Below are 17,809 nucleotides of genomic sequence, written 5' to 3' on the forward strand. Positions count from 1 at the left end.
CCTGCATCATGTGCATGGATTGCTGTAAGCCTCATTTATGTTTATGGCAGAGTTGCAGCACTTTTTGCATCAAAATTTGCTGCATGTGAATATTAGTCCAATTAGGTCAAGTAAGTTGGATAAAAATCCAAATCAAACCCCTTGTGAAAAAAACCAAAAAAAAAAACCAGTACTGCCGTACATAACACCACAAAGGATCAAATTGTGTGCTGGAGAATATTCATCATTAAATGTCTTCGGAATTCACCACTAAGTATGTGGAATTGGACTAAAGCTTCTATTTTTGAAGTCGGTCACAGTGTACATTCTTCTTTTAATAAAAGTAAACCACATATACCAACATGTTTATGATTTTCTTAATTCAGTACTATAATGGCACTTGCTTGCTTCTCAAAAAAGTTGGCTAATTTAGAAATATGCATATTGGAAAAATCTGAGCTAATCGGATTGTAAATTGGTTACCAAGAGTTTCTATCAAAATGGATTGGCATATTTCTGCCTATGCACACAGAAAGCTGCCAATCAGTGGTGTGGGCAGGGTAATACAGAGCTCAGCATTCAGAGAACTGCTAGATCTGCAGCAGATAAAACAGGGATTTTATCAAAACTGCAGCCAACAGACCAGTAAGTGACACATCACTGGAATCAGAGTTGTTGCCTCTACATCATGCTGCTCTCAGTTGGGTCAGCAAAAACATGGTGACAGATTCCCTTTAAGAATTCCATGCACATGAGAGATGTTGGGAGAGATCGCTGTCTGCCATAGGAATGTCCATGAAATCAAGTGTCCGGTTTTAGTCCTCTATACACGTTGAACTAGCATTGGCCGAATCCTGATATCGGTGGGATTAGACAGCTTTCTAATGTCTATGGGGACCACAGAAAGATGATTTTCAGGGGAAAAAAAGGATCCAACATGTCCGATTTTTGACTGCTGATCCTTTTGTTCATGGTGAGAAGAGTTGCTGTAAGAGCAATCTGGCAGTGGCTCTGTAGCGCTCCTGTGGGATCAGTCGCCACAGAGGTACTGCACCTCAGCCAGAGGTACTGCACCTCAGCCAGAGGTACTGCACCTCAGCCAGAGGTACTGCACCTCAGCCAGAGGTACTGCACCTCAGCCAGAGGTGTGGTACCCTGCTCTCGGGTAAGGAGGGGACACTACCCAGAACCCACTCACTAGCACACAACACTAGACCTCTCCAGGCCAGGGAGGGACTAGGTAGAAGGTGTGGGTGGAGAGAGTGTCAATTGTGAGGATTTGTCATGGAAAAAGAGGGAGGAGTTGGTTAGGGAGTTAGTTAGTTGGAGCTGGGGACTTGAGCAGTGAGGAGCTCATCCCAGCACTAGAGGACAGAGAGAGAGAGAGAACAAGGAAGATAGAGAGAAGTTCCAGAGAGTGAGAGAGGAAGAAGGGATCCAAGGGGCACGGGTAGTGAGAAATCCACCAGTAGGGCCCGAATCCACGACGACTGTAGTTGGGTGGAGGGACCAGATTGCAGTAGGGAACTGGCCATATACTAGTAGAGAAACTGAGGACTCAGGTTGCAAACAGGAGGCTGTGATATCTGTAAGTGCCACAGCCACATCCACACACATTCGCTGAAAAAGCAGCCTTATAGGATCAAGGGGACCAAGAGAGAGAGTTGCCCAACAGGACCCGAGGCTGCTGGCTTGGGACACTGTGTGAAGGTGCAGGGCAGGAGAGGCGGGAGCCAGCGCAGTGAGATGGCCAGAGAAGGAACATAAGAAGGGGGTTCTGGGGAAGTGTTCCCCCAAATTACCTGAGAGCTGACTGGACCACAGACCCGGAGGACATAGCACCCGGCTGGGGATTGCATACAAGAACTGTGAGTAAAGTGTGCAAACTGCACCCTGCTGTGTCCTCTGAATTATTGCAGCGTCACTTGCCTGCACTACAACATTCACCATCATTGACGTTACCACCTTAACTGCCCTGGGGCCTAGCTCTACCAGTGGAGAGCTGTAACATCTCAGCTGCATCACCAACCACCCCCAGTGGACCTGAACCACAGCGTCAGCCATTTTCCTTATTGCTGAACACCACGGGTGGCGTCACAAACTAATCCCCTATAAACTTAATTACCCTTTAATATTGCCTTGTATTGGACGCCCATTGCCACGGACCGGGTCACTGCTGCCGTGACCACCCCTTTAAGAACCGTCGGACCCGGCCTGAGTACCCCTAGCGGGTGCTGCAGCTCTCTCGTAGAGAACACATGAGTACTTGGCAGAGCAAGCGTTCCTCTGTATGGGAGACTCGGCAGAGATCGTTGCCTGCTGAACCACTTACCCAAATGCTTATGTGTGGTCAATAGTCAGAGTTGAGAAAGGTGCGGCCAAAGATTTCCAACAATCCAACCTTGAACTACCCCTACAGGAGAGTTAGAAGGTCCCCAAACACATCAGTTGGTTGGCCGGTCCCATCAAAACTGGGAAGGTTCAGCTGACTTCCACATAATGTGTAGAGAGCCTTTACTTCCAGGATTGGGGGTCTTATAATGAAATTCACCTGATCTCCTTATTAACAAGTGAGACTACTAACAAGCAGGAGTACAGACCACCTGGAGAATAATAGGATCCATACTGAACGGCCTCCATACCAAATCTTGGACCTGCGAAGACAGCTGCGGCGCCCCAGGGTCCTGGTCGTCGCAGTGGTATTGCTTTCCTCTCAGGAAGAGTGATGTTATGTTTGGAGGCAAAGAAGGATAACTGCATCCAGGTATCACAAACATGCAATACAGTTCACACTCCAGGCCACCAGGGGGTGCTTCTGCTCCTATTTATTAGGTCACTCCCCACATTTATATAACTGGTAGTCTGTAGGGAAAGTTAGTGAGTTCCAGACAGGAGTCAGTTCCTGACAGAGCTCCAGTCACGAGTTCTGTTAGTTAGTTCCAGACCAGAGTCTGAGGAGGATAGAAGGTTGCCCTCAGAGCTGCAGCTCCCAGAAAGAGACATTGAAAGGCAGAATTGTATTGCAGCGAGCGTGAAGGAAGTCGAAGCAAAGAAGAGGATACCAGAAGGGGACCAGTCCCGCTCAAGCTGTCTCCTTCTAAAGCGCAACATTCCGGTAGCCGGAACACCGAAGGAGTAAGGACCTCTACGCCTTATTTCAGAGACCGGCAGGACAGCTAATTGCAGGTTACCTGTCCGCACCTATGCCCAGAAGGCACGGTGACACCTACAGAGCAGGGTTATCTAAGAGACCCTATAAACAGGCTCAAGTCACCAGTCATATGGGTTTTGTCCTATCCTATATGGGGGACAGAGAGAACAAAACACCACATATGTGAGACCCTTATGTGAAGCCATAGGCAGTAAGGGACTACACCACCGCAGCGCAAGGGAAGGTACTGATTTCCACCTGGACAAGGGAACTCTGGACTTGCCTCCAAACCGGCCGGACTCTGCCTGCCCTGTGATCTGGTGCCCTGGACTGTGGAGGCTAAAGCCTACAGTAAAGGTAAAGAGACTGCAACCTTGTGTCCTCGTTCTTCTCTGCCCCTCTCACCATACCACCATCTACACACCGGGAAGCCCTGGGGACATACTTTACCTGTGGGAAAGTATACCATCTAGCTGCCATAACATCACCCCAGCGGACCCCTTAAAGCAGCGTCGGTCACCCTGACCGAATACCACTGGTGGCGTCACGAACATAAACTTTATCCCTTTAAAGACCTTTCCCTTTTACACGGACGTCCCAGGGCCAAGGACCGGGTCAGCCACCGTGACATTCCCCTGTGAACTGAAGGACTCGGTACCGAATACCCCACGGCCCTTGGGGGGCGATCAACAGCCATGTAGACTTTTGTGGTGGGAATCATTCAGTATAGACTAGACACCGTTTGCATCTTCAGAAGTAAGTAAATGCCATTAGCTACATATATTTTGAAGATTTTAGCCTTCTTGGTATTTTTTTCATTACATATATACAATCTAAGGATACAGATGTATTTCTGACCTGTGTTTTATTGTCTTGCTCCCACTGCACTCTGTATCCCTGCAGACTATAGTTTTGCAGATCTGGTGGAACGTCTTCCCATTCTAACATTAAGCCCGAGTCCGTTCTGGTCAGATGAATGTTCTGAGGTGCAAGCAGGGGAACTGTAGGGAAATAATACATTTTATTCCATTTTTTTTAATTAATGTAACAACAAATTAGAAGATGCACATATCTGAGTAAACTCTGGGAGCCCCATAGGTAGGTGCCATTGTAGAATTTGTAATTGGGTCAATGGCTGCACACAAGGCACCTTCCTTGTACAATAGTTTCTAATAACTGTTAAATACTGAAGAATGAACATCACTGAGGGCTTGAGGGGGTCTTCAGCCTGGCTGGAATAATGATATGTGCATATATCTTGTGCTAAAAAAAAACATATGAAGGAGATAATTGTGGAGAGTCGTGGAGAGACAAGTTTCCGCAAGCAAAAAACTCTTCCTACCCAAGCTGCTCCCGCTCTGCCATAACAAACCTCATCATTACAGGGTTCACAGACACATACTATATATGTAAACCTCACACAGCGCAGAATACAGCCCTGAAAATGTTCAGTCAGACATAAGAAATGACAGCGCGTACAAAAAAAAAAAAAATAATTAAATGTGTTCTGACTGAATCAGCTTTTATGACAAGACTGCATAATGGAAATATTGAGTAAAACCTATAAGAACATATTTCACAGAGATCCTGGAATTCTTACTATAAGGACTTGTTCACACGAGCGATGATTCTCTCTTCCAAGAGAATCGGATCGATTAAGGTAATGACACTTGGCTCAAACTGTGACCAGCGTTTCATTTTACTGTGATACGATTCTCTCGGCTAAGATCATCACAACGCAGGTGCAGAGAGGATGGAGAACTTATTTTCTCCATCTTCTCCATTGTCAATCAATTAGACTGCAATCAGATGACATCTGAGTGCAATTCGATGTTTTACACGCACCCATAGACTTATATGGGTGTGTATTTCAGTTTGTGGAGTCACTCGCAGCATACTGCGATTTTTTTCTCATGCCAAATTGGCATGAGAAAATAATGGTAGATCTGCATTGCCTTAGAACAACATTGGGCCGAGTGCTATCCAATCAAACATCATATTGCACTCGGCCGCGTTATACAAATACACCAGTGTGAGCAAGCCCTAACAAGGAATTTGTTTTCTATTGGACACATCTGTGAGCTTCTTATAGTGTCTTATGTAACGTCTGCACATAGCTGCTCCAGGCCCTTTCTCTTAGTAGCCTAAACAACACACCCAAAAAAATGTATCGTTTGGCTACTAAGAACCACTAAAGGAATACTCCCAACACAGCTGATATCCATCCAAAACTCCCGACATTGTATATAAAGGGAAAATAAAGGGAGCACTAAAATCCCACATCCTAGATATCACTGAATGAAATATTTCAGTTGTAAATCTTTATTCATTACATAGTGGAATGTATTGAGAACAATAAAACCTAAAAACGATCAATGTAAATCACAACTAATATCCCATGGAGGTCTGGAGTTGGAATGATGCTCAAAATCAAAGTGAAAATCAAATTGCAGGCTGGTCCAACTTCAGTGGAAATGCTTCAAGACAAGGAAATGATGCTCAGTAGTGTCTGGCCTTCACGTGCCTGTATGACCTCCATACAATACCTGGGCATTGTCCTGATGAGGCGGTGGATGTTATCCTGAGGGATCTCCTCCCTGACCTGGATTAAGTCATCATTCAACTCCTGGACAGTCTGTGGTGCAGTGCTGCGTTGGTGGATGAAATGAGACATGATGTCCCAGATGTGTTCGATTGGACTCAGTGCTGGGGAACGGGCAGGCCAGTCCATAGCATCAATGCCTTCATCTTGCAGGAACTGCTGACACTTCAGCCACATGAGGCCTGGCATTGTCATGCATCAGAAGGAACCCAGGGCCAACCTCACCAGCATATAGTCTCACAATGGGTCTGAGGATCTCATCCTGGAACCTACTGGCAGTCTGGGTACCTCAGGCTAGCACATGGAGGGCTGTGCGGCTCTCCAAAGAAATGCCTCCCCACACCATTCCTGACTCACTGCCAAACCGGTCACGCTGGAGGATGTTGCAGGCAGCAGAACGCTCTCCACGGCATCTCCAAACTCTGTCACATCTGTCACATGTGCTCAGTGTGAATCTGCTCTCATCTGTGAAGACCACAGGGTACCAGTGTCGAATCTGTCACTCTTGGTGTTCCCTGGCTAATGGCAATCGCATGGTGTTGGCTGTAAGCACAACACCCACTTGTGGACGTCAGGCCCTCATAACACCCTGATGGAGTCTGTTTCTGACAGTTTGAGCAGACACATGGGCGTTAGTGGCCTGCTGGAGGTCATTTTGCAGGGCTCTGGCACTGCTCCTCCTGTTCCTCCTTGCACAAAGGAGGAGGTAGCAGTCCTGCTGCTGGGTTGTTGCCCTCCTATGCCCCCTCCATGTCTCCTGGTATCTGCTCCATGCTCTGGACACTGTGGTGACAAACACAGCTACCCTTCTTGCCACAGCTTGCATTGATGTGCCTGTTATGAGCTGGTGGTTTAGGAGCAACATGGGACGTGCTCTGGAGGAGGTGGTACCTGTACTGACCGCAGTTCCTGAGCTTAACACAACACTAGAAGTAGCCGTGGGATGTTCCGGTCACTCCCTAGACACCTCGTCACAGCCGGAGGACTAACTACCACTAGAGATAGAAACAGGAAAGCTATCTTGCCTCAGAGAAAATTCCCAAAGGATAGGACAGCCCCCCACAAATATTGACTGTGAGTGGAGAGGGAAATGACATATGCAGAATGAAACCAGGATGTAGCAAAGGAGGCCAGTCTAGCTAGATAGATAGAACAGAACAGAATACTGTGCGGTCAGTATTAAAAACTAGAAAAATCCACCACAGAGTTTACAAAAATCTCCACACCTGACTAAAGGTGTGGAGGGTAAATCTGCTTCCCAGAGCTTCCAGCTTAACTGAATAAATCCATAATGACAAGCTGGACTAGAAAAAAACATAGAAAGTGCAGAAAGATTAAGTCCACAACAAGTGGACTGCACAAGAACAAAGCAAGGACTTATCTTTGCTGAATTGGTCAGAATATCAGGGAAATCCAAGCAGAGATGTGAATCCAACCAGGAACCATTGCCAACTGGCACAGGCTGAAGGATGGAACCAGGCTAAATAGCCGAGCCAGAAAGACAATCAGTGGAAGCAGCTGCAGACCACTAAATCCAACGGAGGGAGCCCAAGAGCAGAACTCACAAAAGTGCCACTTACAACCACCGGAGGGAGCCCAAGAGCGGAATTCACAACATGTGCCATCCTGGATGAGCTGCACTACCTGAGCAACTTCTGTGGGTTGTAGACAACGCTTCATGTTATTGTACAGGACCTCTAACGGTGAGAGCAATGAAAATGCAAAAGTGACAAAAATGGCCAAAAAAGGATGAGAACAGAGAAATGGTCTGTGGTCACCCCCTGTAAAACCACTCCTTTATAGGGGTTGTCTTGCTAATTGCCTATCATTTCTAACGGTTGTCTGTTACACTTGAACAACAGCAGGGGAAATTGATTCACAATCACAATACACACACATATATATATATATATATATATAAAAAGTTTGGAGGATTTCTATGGAGCAGATTCAAGAGCCGAGCCCATTCCATAACGAATGGGCGCTGGCTGTTTTCCATTGCAGACACATATTAGAAATGGCATCTCTGACAGCAACAGTCCCATAGCATGCAAGTGGATAGACAGGGTGCCCTCTGGATCAGAACACAAGCATAATTAATACTATTGACTTTAAATTGTTTCCTTCAGGTTTCCATCCTTAACTTCAGCCAGCTAATGTCATGTACCAACTGAGAAAAGTCATTTGATGTCTCTAACAGCAATCAATGTTCCAAGTATCTTAGCAGGCTTCGACTGGCCCACAGGGTAACAGGGGAATCCCCCGGTGGGCCCCTGTGCAGATCTGTGATTCACTCTGTACAGAAAAAAGCAGCATCTCATCATTCATTAACTACGCTACCCAGTTTATTATTATATAGAGATATAGGTAAAACTGTGAACTAAGGTAGTATAATATTTGCATGCAGGTGAAAAGTGGGCCCCCAAAGTCAATGTTATTGGTGGGCCCTTGTCACCCCAGTCGGACACTGTATCTTAGTTATTATTCTCCTCATCTAAGTGTCTTCTGTGTCACTATTCTACAGTCTCCAGAACGTCTGTTGTAAGTCTTCTACTGTTCTGAACTTCTCATGCCTCAATTGCACTGTTTAGAGAACTTCAGGTGGCAGCGCTGCTTTATTTGGAGAGTCTCAGATGGCAGTGCTGCATTATGTAGAGAGTCTCATGTGGCTGCAGAACCCTAAATCCCACTCACACTTCATACTATGTCCACACCACTTCCTTCCCTCCCACTCCTCATACTGTGTCCACACCAATCACCCTCCAACTACTCATTCTGTGTCCACAGCAATCCCCCCTCCTCATACTCTGTCGGCACCATTGCTACCCCCACTTATTGTACTGTGTCTGCACCTATGCTCCCACCACTCATTATACTGTGTCTGCACAATCCCCTCCACTCCTCATACTGTGTCTCCACCAATCCCCCCACCTTACTATTTATACTGTTGTGAAAGGCAGAGACAGGGCTTAGTTATGGCCAAGAGCATATGCGTTAGCGTGCCCTGGTCTCCCTTCACATGAATATAGTGTCCCCCTGCAGCATACCTTGCACATCACCTTCTGTACCATCGGGGTTCCCTCGGGCTGGCTGAAGTTCCACTGTTGCTGTTGTTCCATTTAAAGATACAGAGTCCATTTTAAACTCAAAGGTAAAACTTTACTTTCATGTTCTCGCAGCACATCCATTTTCATAAAAGTATTAAGAACAGATTTCACATTACACATTTCTTCCCCTGTACTCTCTTCCTTGTCACACAGCACGTGCCCAGGATGGACCGTATCATACGGTTCCTCAGTGTCCTCCCTGTTCAGACTCTCTGCGCATGGGGGTTCCCTCAGCCGTTTTGCAACCGGATCTGAGAGCATCAGTCCATGTGATGATCTGCCACATGGTGAGCAACCTGCCCTTTGTTACTTCTGTGCCTTCTCTTGCAGCTCCAATTCTTACTAATGCTTTCTCTGCTGCAGATCTGGCCTGCTGACCCTGGATGGCTGGGTTCTTTCCTTGAAACGTTTCGTGGTCACTGTGCGGTCATGGGCATTAAGCCCATCAGGACTGTCTGTGCACTCAGACCCTCCTGAGCTGTTCAGCTCCCAGGCACTTTCTGGCCGAAAACCGGAAACGCTCCCTATCTTATCCCACAGTGGCCCCTCCTATATTAACTATGTACAGTGCTATTGCTACAAGCTACACTGTCTATAACACTAAGGTGTCATGTACTCCATCTAGTGACTGACTCCGGTACTACACTGTCCCTATATTACCATTGTAAACCGCACACACACATATACACAGGAGGAGCGCGGCCGATTGCGGCCGGGTGTCAGATGACTATCGCAGCTGACATCCGGCACTATGTGCCAGGAGCGGTCTCGGACTGCTCCTGGCACATTAACCCCCGACACACTGCGATCAAAGATGATCACAGCGTTCCGGCGGCACAGGGAAACATCGCGCAGGGAGGGAGTTCCCTGCGTGCTTCCCTGAGACCCTCGGAGCAACGCAATATGATCGCGTTGCTGAGGGTCTCCTACCTCCTCCTCTCTGCAGGCCCGGATCCAAAATGGCAGCGGGGGGCCTTTCGGGTCCTGCAGGGAGGTGGCTTTCAAGCGCCAGCTCAGAGCAGGCGCCGGAAAGCCTCCCTGCAGTGTCTGTCAGATCGCTGATCTGACACAATGCACTGCAAAGTGTCAGATCAGCGATCTGTCACTTTACTGTGATGGCCCCCCCGGGGCAATGTAAAAAAGTAAAAAAAATATTTACATGTGTAAAAAAAAAAATAAAATTCCTAAATAAATATTGATCCAATAAATACATTTCTTTATCTAAATAAACAAAACAAAGCAATAAAAGTACACATATTTAGTATCGCCGCATCCGTAACAACCCGACCTATAAAACTGTCCCATTAGTTAACCCCTTCAGTGAACACCAAAGAAAAAAAAAAAAGAGGCAAAAGACGACTCTTTATTATCATACCGCCAAACAAAAAGTGGAATAACACGCGATCAAAAAGACGGATATAAATAAACATGATACCGCTGAAAACGTCATCTTGTCCCGCAAAAAACAAGCTGCCATACAGCATCATCAACGAAAAAATAAAAAAAGTTATAGTCCTCAGAATAAAGCGATAAAAACTATTTTATATAAAAAATAATTATTTTTGTATCGCATAAAAGCACCAAAGCATAAAAAAATGATATAAATGAGGTATCGCTGTAATCGTTCTGACCCGAAGAATTAAACTGCTTTATCAATTTTACTAAACGTGGAGTGGTATAAGCGCCCCACCCAAAAGAAATTCATGAATAGCTGGTTTTTGTTCATTCTACCTCACAAAAATCGAAATAAAAAGCGATCAAAAAAGTCACGTGCCTGAAAATGTTACCAATAAAAACGTCAACTCGTCCCGCAAAAAACAAGACCTCACATGACTCTCTAGACCAAAATATGGAAAAATTATATCTCTCAAAATGTGGAGACGCAAAAACTATTTTTTGCAATAAAAAGCGTCTTTTAGTGTGTGACGGCTGCAATCAAAAAATCGGTAAAAAACCCGCTATAAAAGTAAATCAAACCCCCCTTCATCACCCCTTTAGTTAGGGAAAAATAATAAAATAAAAAAATGTATTTATTTCCATTTTCCCATTAGGGTTAGGGTTGGGGCTAAAGTTAGGGTTAGGGTTAAGGCTAAAGTTAGGGTTAGGGTTGTGTTGTGAACTCTATTTTTGGGCTCCCTCTAGTGGTCACAAGCGGTACTGTGTAGTGTTGTCTTTCTGCAGGTTGGCTGCATCAGCTGGTTCGTTATCCTTGGTTGGTTTCCTATTTAGCTCACCTGGATACTCAGTTCCTTGCCTGCTATCAATGTATTCAGTCCTCTTCAGATTCCTTGTGACTACCTTGCTCCCAGTCTCTCCAAGACAAGCTAAGTTTTTGTTTGTTCATTTTTTGATTATCAGCATTCATCATGTTTCTTGTCCAGCTTGCTAAAATGTGATTTCCTCGCTTGCTGGTTGCTCTAGGGGACTGAGTTTCTCCCCCCACACCGTTAGTTGGTGTGGGGGTTCTTGAAATCTCAGAGTGGATATTTTGTAAGGGTTTTTACTGACCGCATAGATTCCCTTTTCTGTTTTCTGCTATCTAGTATTAGTGGGCCTCATTTGCTGAATCTGCTTTCACCCCTGTGTATGTGCCTTCCTCTTACCTCACCGTTATTATTTGTTGGGGGCTTCTATATCTTTGGGGATTATTTCTCTGGAGGCAAGATAGGTCTTTCTTTCTCTCTAGGGGTAGTTAGTTCCTCAGGCTGGCTCGAGACGTCTAGGATTTTTAGGCACGTTCACCGGCTACTTCTAGTGTGTTTGGATAGGTTCAGATTTGCGGTCAGTCCAGTTTGCCACCTCCCTAGAGCTTGTCCTATGGTTGTTACTTAGCTGGAGTAATTTGTGATCCTCAACCACTAAGGATCATAACAGGGTTGAGGCTAAAGTTAGGGTTGGGGTTAGGGGCTAAAGTTAGGGTTAGGGTTGGGGCTAAAGTTAGGGTAAGGCTGCTTTCACACTAGCGTCGGTAAAGGGCCGTCGCGCTGCGTCGGCCCGACGTACCGACGCATACTGTGAAAAAAATGCCCAACATGGGCAGTGGAAGCAGTCTTAGGACGCTTCCGCTTCCCCATTGCAAGGTCCGGGGAGGAGGGGGCGGAGTTTCAACCGCGCATGCGCGGTTGAAAATGGCGGTCTCGGTGCACAAAAAAAGTTACATGTAACTTTTTTTGTGGCGGCGGTCCACCAAAACACGACGCAACCGTCGCACGCATCGGTAATAAAAGTCTATGGAGAAAAAAACTTTGCAGGATGCATTTTTTCTCCACAACGACGCATTGCGACGTGCAGTGCCCGACGCTAGTGTGAAAGTAGCCTTAGGGTTGGGGCTAAAGTTAGGGTTTGGATTACATTTACGGTTGGGATTAGGGTTAGGGGTGTGGTTGGGGTTATGGTTGGGATTAGGGTTAGGGGTATGTTTGGGTTAGGGTTTCAGTTAGAATTGAGGGGTTTCCACTGTTTAGGCACATCAGGGGCTCTCCAAACGTGACATGGCGTCCGATCTCAATTCCAGCCAATTCTGCGTTGAAAAAGTAAAACAGTGCTCCTTCGCTTCCGAGCTCTCCCGTGCGCCCAAACAGGGGTTTACCCTAACATATGGGGTATCAGCAAACTCAGGACAAATTGGACAACAACTTTTGGGGTCAAATTTCTCCTGTTACTCTTGGGAAAGTTCTCACAACACATCTAGATAAGTTCCTTGGGGGGTCTAGTTTCCAATATGGGGTCACTTGTGGGGGGTTTCTACTGTTTAGGTACATCAGGGGCTCTGCAAATGCAACATGACGCCTGCAGACCAATCCAAGTCTGCATTCCAAACGGAGCTCCTTCCCTTCGGAGCTCTGCCATGCACCCAAACGGTGGTTCCCCCCCAAATATGGGGTATCAGCGTACTCGGGACAAATTGGACAACAACTTTTGGGGTCCAATTTCTCCTGTTCCCCTTGGGAAAATACAAAACTGGGGGCTAAAAAATAATCTGTGTGGAAATTTTTTTTTTTTTTTATTTTCATGGCTCTGCATTATAAACTGTAGTGAAACACTTGGGGGTTCAAAGTTCTCACAGCACATCTAGATAAGTTCCTTAGGGGGGTCTACTTCCAAAATGGTGTGACTTGTGGGGGGTTTCAATGTTTAGGCACATCAGGGTCTCTCCAAACGTGACATGGCGTCCTCTCTCAATTCCAGTCAATTTTGCATTGAAAAGTCAAACGGCGCTCCTTCCCTTCGGAACTCTGCCATGCGCCCAAACAGTGGTTTACCCCCACATATGGGGTATCAGCGTACTCAGGACAAATTGGACAACAACTTTTAGGGTCCAATTACTTCTGTTACCCTTGGGAAAATAAAACAAATTGGAGCTGAAGTAATTTTTTTGTGAAAAAAGTTAAAATGTTCATTTTTTTTTTTTTTTTTTAAATATTCCAAAAATTCCTGTGAAACACCTGAAGGGTTAATAAACTTCTTGAATGTGGTTTTGAGCACCTTGAGGGGTGCAGTTTTTAGAATGGTGTCACACTTGGTTATTTTCTATCATATAGACCCCTCAAAGTGACTTCAAATGTGATGTGGTCCCTAAAAAAAAATGGTGTTGTAAAAATGAGAAATTGCTGGTCAACTTTTAACCCTTATAACTCCCTAACAAAAAAAATTTTGGTTCCAAAATTGTGCTGATGTAAAGAAGATATGTGGAAAATGTTACTTATTAAGTATTTTGTGTGACATATCTTTGTGATTTAAGGGCATAAAAATTCAAAGTTGGGAAATTGCGAAATTTTCAAAATTTTCACCAAATTTCCGTTTTTTTCACAAATAAACGCAAGTAATATCAAAGAAATGTTACCACTATCATGAAGTACAATATGTCATGAGAAAACATTGTCAGAATCATCAGGATCCGTTGAAGCGTTCCAGAGTTAGAACCTCATAAAGGGACAGTGGTCAGAATTGTAAAAATTGGCCCGGTCATTAACGTGAAAACCACCCTTGGGGGTAAAGGGGTTAATCGAGTAGTCATACCACAGAAAAACATTAATGAATAACATTTCCCTCATGTCTGCTTTACATCAGTACCATTTTGTAAAATGTTATTTGATTTTTGTTAGCATTTTAGGAGGTTTAAAATTGTAGCAGTAATTTTTCGTTTTTTTTCAAGGAAATTTACAACATTTATTTATTTAGGGACTTATCCAGGTTTGAAGTGACTTTGAGGGTCCTATATATTGGGAAAACCAGTTTAAAAACTGCACACCAACATTTTGAAAACTGCTGTCAGGTAGTTTATCAATCAACCCTTCAAGTGATATTCAGGAATTAATGCAAAGAGGCATAACAGAAACAAAAGAGTGTATTTTTACTATCTAAATGTTGCCAACTTCTGAACAGGTTACAACAGCCGGCAGACTCTAAGGCCGCTATTTGGCGATGAATTGCCATGGCAAACATCAGGACCACACAATCATGATCTCTGGGTGCCAATGGGGTTAAATAGGAAGCCCCCACACTGTTAACCATTTATATGATGTAGTCACTTGACAGCAGCATCTAAGGAGTTAACAGATTTGGACGGTGCCAACACTGATCGTGGCTGATGCAGCAAGTTGTCAACTATGGTGTACATACGACAGCTGCTGGATTGTCACGTGTATGGGGATGCTATTCTCTTATATCTCAGTCAGGACGTATTGGCGGTCATTAAGGGGTTAAATCCCTCTCCACTTTTACAATATATCTTCGGCCTCTTCAGCTGCATGAGAATGCTTACCAGACTGAGGCCAGGTTCACACTGCATTTTAGCGGTCCGTTAGACGGACTACATTACACTGCGGCATAACGTGGTGTAATGCAGTCCGTTAACGCCGCCATTAAGCCCTATGGCGGACGCATCGCTAGCGCACACCCATAATGTGCGTGCGGTAGCGCTGTGTCGTCATTGAGTGACGGACCCTGGGACGCGGGCTGCAGCATTTCCGGGTCCGTCACTGCTAGTGCAGATAGAGCATCTGCTAGCTCTATCTGCGCTAGCGCGATGTCATGTCGGCACTTGTGTTAACAGCAGCCCGTTAATGCATGTGTTGAACAGGCTGCTGTTAACGCAATGTGAACCTAGCCTGACATTCATCGCACCTCTATGCCATTGTAGAGGGACGTCAGCAGCATGATCAGGTGACCAGCTAAAATCGTCCTAACCCGGAAGGGACAGTGTTCAGGGCTTAAATCTGATAGACGCGAGTACAATTGATTGCTTCCCAGAGTTGGTTGTGAGCTACCCAAAAGTGGCCGACTCCCACTCCGGGGGCGGCAAATTGCAGCCACTGGGGAGGCACGTCGGACCTCCACATCAGGCTGCCCGACTGTGCCCAGTGCAAATGCCCCGCTTGCCGCCCTAGATACACCCCTGATGTGGAGAGCCTCAGGGGGCAGCCCTGCATTATTTGGAGATCCTCAGGAGGCAGCACTGCATTATGTAGCTGACCCCACTGCCTCATTCTACATCCAGCAATAGACTGTGTAATACAGAAACTATAGGAGGCAAACGGTGCAAAATTTGTAATGAACCCCAATTGCAAAAATGATTTTTAGCCCCAATTACATGCTTTTAAGTAAGAAAAAAATGTTCCCAAAGGTGGACAACCCCTTTAAAAGGTTTTCCTAATACTATGATATTTATGATCTCTATCCTTAGGGAGGAACAAACACCCATAATCCTCACCAGTCAACTGCTACACAGAAGGAACATCATTTATTTAGGAGAACAAAAAGAGTCAGAAATTTGAATTTATACTCGTCAATCCTTATCTCCCCAATATCATCTGATGAGGGAGAGTCAGGAGGGCCATTTATAGAACAGATCCGACTACAGCCAACAGGTTTACTACAATCTAGTATCTATGGGGCCGTTATGTTGTCATTATACAATACTATCTCAGTAACCTAAAACACCTCCCTAAGGATGCAGTCACAAGTGGGTTGTATGCCTTTTAAAATAAATAAATAAAAGGATATATTTATCTTCACTTTTTTTTTTTTTTTTTCTAAATTCCACAGCCTAGTTTTTATTTAAAAAATGGTTTAAAAATTGCTTGTAAATTGCACCGATGGAAGCATCTGTAAGCAAGTTCCAAATATAACAATATTAGTAATAAGTATGTTAAGCTCTACAAATTTATATATATTAAGAAAGCATAATCGGTTGTTGATGGTCTGTCGTCCCCAAAACATACATTAAATTATACCTGTCATTTTACTTTTGTTTTTCATAAATCAATAGGAGATATGAAAATATGAAACTTTGTAATTTATCTTATGAAAGAGAAATGGGATTATTTCTAATCTTAAGCTGATCATTCATTCTCAATTCAAAGGTAAAAATCTGTCTTCAATGAGTACAGATGTTCCCATAACTAATATAGGAGATGACAGTTGCTGCTCATGAAAATCTATGGAGAGGGAATGAGAGAGTAGGAGGGAGGAGCTAGAGTCAGACACACTCTGCAGCAAGTTCTCCTGAAACAGTTACACTTGAAGCTAAGCACAATCATATATGGGACTTCTTCCCCTATGAAAAAAAAAAAATCATAACTTCACCATATAAATCTTTCTCTCTGTTGTGCAAAAATGCGCTTTAGTCACATGATACAACTAATGTACTCCGTGAATCATTGGCATGGCCAAGCAGCTGCAGCGTACCATTCAACTCCGTGAATTTGAACACCTCCGCCTTCCACTGTGATCGACAGTGCATGCTTGCCCAGAGCAAACAATGTATCAGGAGGAAGCTGTTGCTGCACTCACTATCTGAGGTCTTGCAGCCTGGCGCATGCACGCACACCTCTCTCTGCTGTGGTTTCTCTTCTTAATGGCCGCAGCAGAATGGAGAGACAGCTGCAGTCTCATAAGTATGTTACAGAAGTCCTAAATATTATGAGTGTAGCAAACAGAACCTACTATTGACCACTTAACAACCCTTAATTCAGTGTAAACTGTATAACTGGAAATTTTAAACTACTTGAAACACAAAGTAAACTAGATTTCATGCGCTACGCTCTGCCAAATTCTAATAAAAAAAAAAAATAGGGTAAAAATCCAAACTAACGAGAAGACGCCTTGCAGAAGCTCCAAACAATCAACTGTTTGTGACATAACTCAAGCTGTGACAGTGGAGAATTGTGATGGGCACAAGGGGAAATATTAGCATGAATTGAGTAATTGAACCATGAGATCCTGACACTAGGATGTTCTTTGTTAAGCAGCACATACTTGTTAGGATTTTGGATGGACAGAGGAACTATGAATGTCAAATTAAGAAACATTTGTCCATTCAATTCTACCCTGTAATTTATGCTACAATTCAATGAAAAGAGTATACAAGTGGTTCTACATTGATATTTAGGTACTCCCAGCAACAGATCATGCAAGCGGGATATAGTTTGTATTGTATTTACAGGTCATAGCATCAGGTCTTGGCGTATGTGTTCTTTCTTTAGGTTTTCATTAAATCTTGATCTTTTAGATCGATTTGATCACTGGCACTGAGAGCCTGTACAAAAAAAGAGCTCACTAGATGATGTGGATTCTCTAAGCCTAAGGTTTGTGTGGGCACACGGGCATCTGTGCACCAGTTGGGCAAGGCATGCAGGACACAGACAGTTAACTGGGGCACTGATAGTCCCAGGCAGCCAAGAGATGTCCTTAAGACTGCAGACAGGTCGCAGACTTATTGGAAGCTACAGGCAGACTGGAGACGTCTTGGAGGTTAGAGACAGGCAGCAGAGGTTTTGGAGGCTGCATGCAAACAGAAGATGTCCTGAAAGCCATAGGCAAACATGTAGAACAAAAGTATATAATGTTAGGCACACCGGAGCTCCAAAAAGTGTTAGATATAGGTTAAAGCTGCTGGTGCCTAGACAGCTACTGTGCTCAGCTTGTCAATACCAAAGAAACAATAACTAAACATGTAGAACAGTTCCT

At 44.6% G+C, this 17,809-nt stretch overlaps 1 protein-coding gene across 1 annotated transcript in view; it reads right to left on the reverse strand.

Annotated features, from left to right (window-relative positions):
• The window catches only part of TYRO3 (TYRO3 protein tyrosine kinase), a 217,561-nt gene that overhangs the window by 70,983 nt on the left and 128,769 nt on the right, over positions 1 to 17,809 (reverse strand). The window contains exon 8 of the mRNA XM_077264230.1: positions 3,989 to 4,131. Within this exon, the coding sequence (XP_077120345.1) occupies positions 3,989 to 4,131 (143 nt within the window). The remainder of the gene's footprint in view (positions 1 to 3,988; positions 4,132 to 17,809) is intronic.

This window comes from Ranitomeya variabilis, chromosome 1 (genome assembly GCF_051348905.1).
Source record: "Ranitomeya variabilis isolate aRanVar5 chromosome 1, aRanVar5.hap1, whole genome shotgun sequence".
In the NCBI taxonomy this organism is placed as follows: Eukaryota; Metazoa; Chordata; class Amphibia; order Anura; family Dendrobatidae; genus Ranitomeya; species Ranitomeya variabilis.